The sequence below is a fragment of the Doryrhamphus excisus genome, chromosome 6 (genome assembly GCF_030265055.1).
Source record: "Doryrhamphus excisus isolate RoL2022-K1 chromosome 6, RoL_Dexc_1.0, whole genome shotgun sequence".
Classification (NCBI taxonomy): domain Eukaryota; kingdom Metazoa; phylum Chordata; class Actinopteri; order Syngnathiformes; family Syngnathidae; genus Doryrhamphus; species Doryrhamphus excisus.
Window position 1 is genome coordinate 20,653,808 of NC_080471.1, and position 8,165 is coordinate 20,661,972.

At 44.1% G+C, this 8,165-nt stretch overlaps 1 protein-coding gene across 1 annotated transcript in view; it reads right to left on the reverse strand.

The window, feature by feature from the left end:
* Positions 1-6,655, reverse strand: part of slc7a5 (solute carrier family 7 member 5) — a 21,922-nt gene extending 15,267 nt beyond the window's left edge. Inside the window, exons 1-2 of the mRNA XM_058076200.1 lie at positions 5,860-6,655; positions 1,442-1,567 (exon numbers count right to left, since the gene is read on the reverse strand). Of these exons, the coding sequence (XP_057932183.1) occupies positions 1,442-1,567; positions 5,860-6,415 (682 nt within the window). The 5' untranslated portion in view covers positions 6,416-6,655. The remainder of the gene's footprint in view (positions 1-1,441; positions 1,568-5,859) is intronic.
* Between the last annotated feature and the right edge of the window lie 1,510 nt (positions 6,656-8,165).

The window sequence follows — 8,165 nt, forward strand, 5'->3', positions numbered from 1 at the left end:
GCTGGTTTCAGTTTCGAGTTAAGTCTGTACTGTAGAGATAAATGAAGAAATATTATCAGTCTCTCAACAGTATGTAAATGGGCGTCGGGGGGGTACAAAAATATTTCTGTTCCCATGGGGACATGTTTTTTTCATTAATTTTAGTATTGAGAGGTGTCATTCACATTTGAACCACTAGTGTACCAGGCCTCGGTGTACTACAGGAATGGTATCATGGAAAATTGTAGTGGTCTTAAAACCATACCTAGAAACTACCAACGATTCCATGCCCAGTTTTGACCTTTGATTCTGACACAAATCATCAATCAATCATTCATTTTCTATCGCTTTTCCTCACTGGGGTCGTGGAGGTGCTGGAGCCTATCCCAGCTGTCTTTGGGCGAGAGGCGGGGTACACCCTGGACTGGTCGCCAGCCAATCACAGGGCACATATAGACAAACAACCATTCACACTCACATTCATACCTATGGACAATTTGGAGTCGCTAATTAACCTAGCATTAGCATTACCCTAACATTAACCTAGCCTGTTTTTGGAATGTGGGCGGAAACCGGAGTACCCGGAGAAAACCCACACATGCACGGGGAGAACATGCATATTCCACACAGAGATGGCCGAGGGTGGAATTGAACCCTGGTCTCCTAGCTGTGAGGTCCAGCACCCCCACGACCCGTGTTCATTTAGGAAAACTTTACAATGTTTTTTTTCCCCATTCTAAACTCGTATTGGTACATGTTTGTATACTCATTAGGTATAAGATGACACCATAAGTCAAACTGTTATATTGAGTAATGACCTTCAGCAATTTTATTTTTTTAAATAAAATCTCATTGAAATATTCTTAGGCTGCCCAGCGGTTGAGTGATTATCGTGCAGACCTCACAGCTCCGAGACTCGGGTTCAATTCCACCACATTCCAAAAACATGCTAGGTTAATTGGAGACTCCAAATTGTCCATAGGTATGAATGTGAGTGTGAATGGTTGTTTGTCTATATGTGCCCTGTGATTGGCTGGCGACCAGTCCAGGGTGTACCCCGCCTCTCGCCTGAAGACAGCTGGGATAGGCTGTCTCTACCAATGAATGAATGAATGAATACACACAATACAATTAATGTATCATTGGGCTGCACGGCGGACTAGTGGTTAGAGTGCAGGCCTCACAGCTAGGAGACCCAAGTTCAAGTCCAACCTCGGCCATCTCTCGTGTGGAGTTTGCATGTCCACTCTGGTTTCCTCCCACATTCCAAAAACATGCTAGGTTAATTGGCGACTCCAAATTGTGAGGTCTGTGTGCTAACCACTCGACCACCGTGCAGCCATCAATGAATCAATTAAACACAAATCAGTTTAAATTAACAGGGTATTTGTTCAAGGGTAATTGCACGTTTGGATGAAGATGTTATAATAAATTAGGCAAAAGTGTGTGAATGTTGGATTACCTTGTCCAATCTTGACAAAACCGATGATGATGATCAGTCCGAGAGCCAGCAGTTTGGCTGCAGCAAAGAAGTCCTGAACTCTGGTGGCTGCCTTCACGCTGTAGCAGTTCACAAAGGTCAACACAACTGCAGAGACAAAGAGAAAGTAGTCCAAAGAAGAGTCAGTGCCACCATAACAGAAGGAACTCCATTCTTCTCAAAATTATAACACCCCTCTGTCTCTCTCCTCTGAATGCCCACATTGCTGGCACCCTTCGTCGGAGGTAGTGGAGCCCCCCGACACTGGACCCCATTAAAGTGATTAACCAAAGCAGCAGGTCCCTTTTAAGTTCTTAAATCAGGTCAGAGCCACAACAGAAAGAGGAGACGGAGCACAATGATGCTCTGTTTTTAAAGGGGGGGGGGGTGTCTCACTGTACAATACAGTGAGAACTAGACACACACCAACACACATGCATAAAAGGAAAGCAGACTCGCTCGAGCATACTGTACATACTGTGCACCCATGCATGCACATGAGATGTAAGTATGTCGGTCAAGTAACATAAATACTTACATAGTGTCTGTTTTATGAGTAAACTGATGATTGGACGTCTGCATGTAAATATGGATCTCTGTCCAGCCCCAATGTGACCTGAATTCCCCTTCCCTGGCATGCACGCACACATGCATACATGCTTGTGTAACGGGTGCCAGCTGGTGCATTTGTGTGAATGCACGTTGGTAAGTTCACTCCCGGACACCTTAGGACAGGGGTCTCAAACTTAATTTACTTGGGGGCCACTGGAGCTAAGGTCTGGGTGAGACTGGGCCGCATCAGGTTTTCCAAAAAATTAAAAAAAAATGCATTAATTAAAAACAAAAAAAATTAAAAAACGTTGCTTTGGTTCCAATTTTCTACAAGAAAAACTCTGATAAAACATTCCACTGTTCTCAAATATCTTACTTTTTATTTTTCTACACAAAATAAGACGAAAAATAAATAAACAAATCAAGAATAAAGAAAATCAATTAGTAATAAATAAATAAATATAATAATAATAATAAAACGGCAAATAATAAAAACTTAAGAAACCACATATAGTCGGTGGGTAGACAAATTATTTTTTTTCAGATTAAAATGAACAAAGCATTATTAGAGCCCTGTAGACATGACAAAACACGACTATAGTCACATTTATACTCTTTTTATTTACAACATATTGCGCAACTGCAGGGTCTTGAGACACATGCTAACTCGCAAACTAGAGAGCTAGCGACCTAAACGGTAGCCTTCAAGTTATTTCCTTTAAACTTAAATAGCCAAAAACTTACCACTTCCACACGGATAGGGAGGATAACTATTAACAGTTATTTAACCTTTAACATGAACATTAATCAAACGTAATAATTTTTTCTGGGTACATGATACCATACAGCATCCATATCAAACTTGCGCGGGCCGCACTAACATTAAACTTTCATATCAAGGCGGGGGCCTCAAACTAGTGTCCTGCGGGCCACATTTGCGTGTTTGAGACCCCTGCCTTAGGAGTCACGCTGGACACAAGACTTCACAGCTTGGGATTTTAGCTCGATGGCTAGAGCTCTCGACTCTCATTCTGCGGAGCATGGGTGAAGCTAGCAGGACCAGGTTGGGGACATTAAAGATGCTACAAGTAGGGCTGGGACGACGTCATCGATGACATCGACACAGAAAAATATGTCGATACAAGAACTGCATGTCGATGCGCCTTCACTCAGAATTAGCGGTGGGCAAAACCGTTCATTTCAGTGAACAGGATCATTATGCTTCATTCGGTAAAAAGATCCGTTCATTTCCGTTAATTGGTCGTTAGCCTGTGATCTCCCCCTGTGTTGAGTCAGTTCGTTCACTCATGTTCATGTTCGTTTCCGACTCAACAGCTCACCAACTAGTGCTGTGTCGGTAATGAACAAAACGGGCGGCGGACTGAACGGGTATTTTATGGGCGGTTCATTCGTTCGCAAAAAAGAACTAGTTCTTTTGACCCGTTCGTTCACAAACGCCACACCGCTACTCAGAATCAAAACATGGCGGCGGCGACAGGTTTCAGTGAGTCCGGCTAAAAATAGCCGTTCATTTCGGTCAATTGGTCGTTAGCCTGTGATCTCCCCCTGTGCATAGACCCGGTCAGTCGTATCGAGTCAGTCCGTTCACTCATGTTCACGTTCGTTCCGACTCAACAGCTCACCAACTAGTGAACGGGTATTTTATAAGCGGTTCATTCGTTCGCAAAGACAAACTAGTTCTTTTGACCCGTTCATTCACGAACACCACACCACTACTCAGAATCAAAACATGGCGGCGGCCACGGCAACAAGTTTCAGTGAGTCCGGCTAAAAATAGCCGTTCATTTCGGTCAATTGGTCGTTAGTCTGTGATCTCCCCCTGTGTTGAGTCAGTCCGTTCACTCATGTTCATGTTCGTTCCGACTCAACATCTCACCCACTAGTGCTGTATCGGTCATGAATAAAACGGCCGGCGGACTGAACGGGTATTTTATGGGCGGTTCATTCATTCGCAAAGACGAACTAGTTCTTTTGACCCGTTCGTTCACAAACACCCACAAAAAAACACACTTCTCACACACTCGAACACTCTCAAACACTTCAAATACATGCTATTGTTAGTTTTATTTCTATTATTATTATTGTTATTAGTATTATTCATGTTATTATACTTTATTGATATGTGCAGATCATTTAGAAATATATATTTTTATTAACCTGTGCATGTGTTTGTGGTTTATGTTTTCAGGGACTAATCAGGGACTTTCAGGGATTAATCGATACATCAAAAAACTATTTTCTAGATTAATCGATTACAGAAATAATCGTTTAACCCAGCCCTAGCTACAACCAATGCAATGTAGAAATATACGCTAATCTTAGCTTTTTTTGTGATGATTTGCTTTGGACCGATAAACAAGTGGTGGCGTGAAAATGACCGTCCCGGGGCTGCACTTTGGACACCCCTGACATAAACTCGTATACATGGAGACACACACGACGAAGTGAAAGAGCTTGAAGATTAAAAAGACAGCCTCTACATGCATACCTGTCATGTGTTTTCAGGACGGATTTAGACGTCAGCTAATGTGAAGATTAGCTTAAAGTACTACTTAACTTACTGGCTGCAAGTACTCACAAACATAGATGGGATTTGGAAAAATATATAAAAAATACTTGAATGTGTTCTTGTCTATTTAGAATATTCAAGGGAATGTTGCAGACGAGTCCTCTAGGTGCCTAGAGGGCACTAATATTCAAATATATACCTCTTCCTGTTTTGGGTACATAAAACACATGCACTCATATTAGTCAGCTAATAATAGCGACGTGGCTAAGTTTTGCTAACATTAGCTATCGCTATATATGTATATATAGTCCAGTGGGTTGGCATTCCACTGCTCTGGATTTGCATACAGCTTCCTTGTTGTAGTCCCTTTGTAGGACTTGGAATATTCTTAACACCGAAGTGGGGAAATCCAACTATTTATATGTCTGTGAATGCATCACACACTTAGTTAATTGTGTGAGTATGAATGGTTGTTTGTCTATATGTGCCCTGTGATTGGCTGGAGACCATTACAGGGTGTACCCCGCCTCTCGCCAGAAGACAGCTGGGATAGGCTCCAGCACCCCCCGCGACCCTCGTGAGGATAAGCGGTAGAAAATGAATGCTGGAGCCTATCCCAGCTGTCTTCTTTGGTGAGAGGCGGGGTACACCCTGGACTGGTGGCCAGCCAATCACAGGGCACATATAGACAAACAACCATTCACACTCACATTCATACCTATGGACAATTTAGAGTCGCCAATTAACCTAGCATGTTTTTGGAATGTGGGAGGAAACCGGAGTACCCGGAGAAAACCCACGCATGCACGGGGAGAACATGCAAACTCCACACAGAGATAGGTGGAATTGAACTCGGGTCTCCTAGCTGTGAGGTCTGTGCGCTAATATATCATATTCATTCATTCATTCATTTTCTACCACTTTTTCCTCATATCATATCATATTTAAATGTGGTTTCTATTTCAAACTATGCATCTATATATAATATAATATATAATAATAATAATAATATGAATGATTAAAAGATAGGAAACAGGTGAAAAGTTGTATAGTACATTTAGTGCAATGACGTCATATGTACGGCGCCACATTTTTTTTTCTTCCGATGATGCTCACGAGCAATCTAAACGCGCACGTGTTCCTCTTTTATGTGTAAAAATAAAACAGGCCGCCATGTTTAGAAGTCACCTGTTTGTTTTGGTGTACCGCAAACACAAGGATGAACAAACGAAGGTGGTGGCCAAACACACACAAGAAACGGGAGCGGCTCGCCGAGGTTGCATCAGCCATACCAAGCCACGACCACGCAGATACTCACGGATGCATAGGCAGGCCACGAGCTTAGTCCCGACCTCCGGTACCTGGCAGACCGGAAACAGAGGCTTGATGAGGTAGGTGGCGAAAACGTAGGCGACTATGTACTGGGAGGACGGCCGGATGATGAGGAGTTCGATCCAAAGTTTGAGGAAAGCCGGCAGGGAGCCGTACACCTCCAGGATGTAGGCATAGTCCCCTCCGGACTTGGAGATGGTGGTCCCCAGCTCCGCGTAACACAGGGCTCCGACCGTGGAAAACACCCCGCAGACGGTCCAGATGACCAGAGACAAACCCACCGAGCCGCATTCCTTTACCACGCCGGATGGCGTGACAAAGATGCCGGAGCCTATAATGGTGCCCACGATGATAGCCACGCCATTCATTAGAGTGATGGTTCTCTTCAATTCGACAGTTGGCTCGCCTGCTGGTTTTCCGCCGGTCCCCGATGCTGGCCGGGTGGCGTCCCCGCTGCCGGTGCCCAGCATCCTCTCAGTCACCTGCTGGTCGTCCTCTTTGTTCAACGAGGAGTTAGAATTTCTTTTTTTTGCCCCCGACATGGTTGGTTCGGTTCCCCCGTTTTTTTGCTTCCTTAAGCGGGCACAAATCGACACCCTTCACCCGCTCTTTACCGCTCTTCTCCACGGCTCACACTGTGTCGTGGGCCGGTGCTCTGCCTGATACCGGCCAGTCTCAACGAAGCTTCCCGGAGTGTTTGAGAGCAACGTGCTTTCTACTAGCCCGTATAAAAAAAACTGTACCCATTGCCATGGCGTGCCTCCTCCTCTTCTTCTTCCTCCTCCTAGGCCGGCCCATGGGCGAGCTCCACTATAGCTTTCGACTAGCTTACCTACATTTTGCCCTGTCTCCCTCTAGAGGCGGAATGTGGCAACTGCATTCCTCAATGACTCCATGACGCCCATAGACTCTGTGACAGCATTCAGGAAAAGTGACAACCAAAGTTATGTCACCTGATTCAACATACACCCACATAATTACAGTAGCAAAATTAATTCATGACACAAATTCAAATCAATCAGTTTTTGCAGGGTTGCTAGTTGGCCTTTGTACAACCACTCAGACCAGACAAACCAGTTTTGTGGTCCTTAATCACAGTCATTTTCATCAGATGTGACTGCTGGGAGGTTGACACCCATATAAACACGTGTGATGTTTAATGTGAAATTTAACACAGAGTTGCCGTATTTAAACTAATGTCACATTCTTTTTGATCATTCAGTCTAGATTACTGTTTATAACCTTTAAAGACCAAAAGCGCATATTTTACATTAAAAAAAAAACACTAAACAAGCCATGACTTGGAGAATTATGTACCTTCTGCCATTCAATGAAGGAGCATTTAATTGTTCTGCCTGCCCATACTTGTAGCTGGCATAGATTCATTTCGGGTGAGAGGCGGGGTACACCCTGGACTGGTCGCCAGCCAATCACAAGGCACATATAGACAAACAACCATTCACACTCACATTCATACCTATGGACAATTTGGAGTCGACAATTAACCTAGCATGTTTTTGGAATGTGGGAGGAAACCGGATTGAACATATAAACTCCACACAGAGATGGCCGAGGGTGGAATTGAACTTGGGTCTCCTAGCTGTGAGACCTGCACGCTAACCACTCAACCACCGTGCAGCCCAAAGATACATTATTTGTTCTAAATCACCTTCATCACACTGTTTTGTGTGTATTCAGTCATTCATTCATTCTCTACCTCTTATCACAGGGGTGCTGGAGCCTATCCCAGCTGTCTTCGGGTGAGACCCTGGACTGGTTGCCAGCCAATCACAGGGCACATATAGACAAACAACCATTCACACTCACATTCATACCTATGGACAATTTGGAATTTACTAATTAACCTAGCATGTTTTTGGAATGTGGCCAAGGGTGGAATTGAACTCGGGTCTCCCAGCTGTGAGGCCTGCGTGCAGCCGCTAACAAAACATCTGAAAAAAATAATCCAATAAAATTAGTTGTAGCTGTAGCAAGGTGTCACTACACCAGTAAAGTAGTTCTTCGAGGTAGCAATGTTATTCAATGTTAATAATAATAATCATCATCATCATTCATTTTCTACCGCTTATCCTCACGAGGGTCGCGGGGGTGCTGGAACCTATCCCAGCTGTCTTCGGGCAAGAGGCGGGGTACACCCTGGACTGGTGGCCAGCCAATCACAGGGCACATATAGACAAACAACCATTCACACTCACATTCATACCTATGGATGCCAATTAACCTAGCATGTTTTTGGAATGCGGGAGGAAACCGGAGTACCCGGAGAAAACC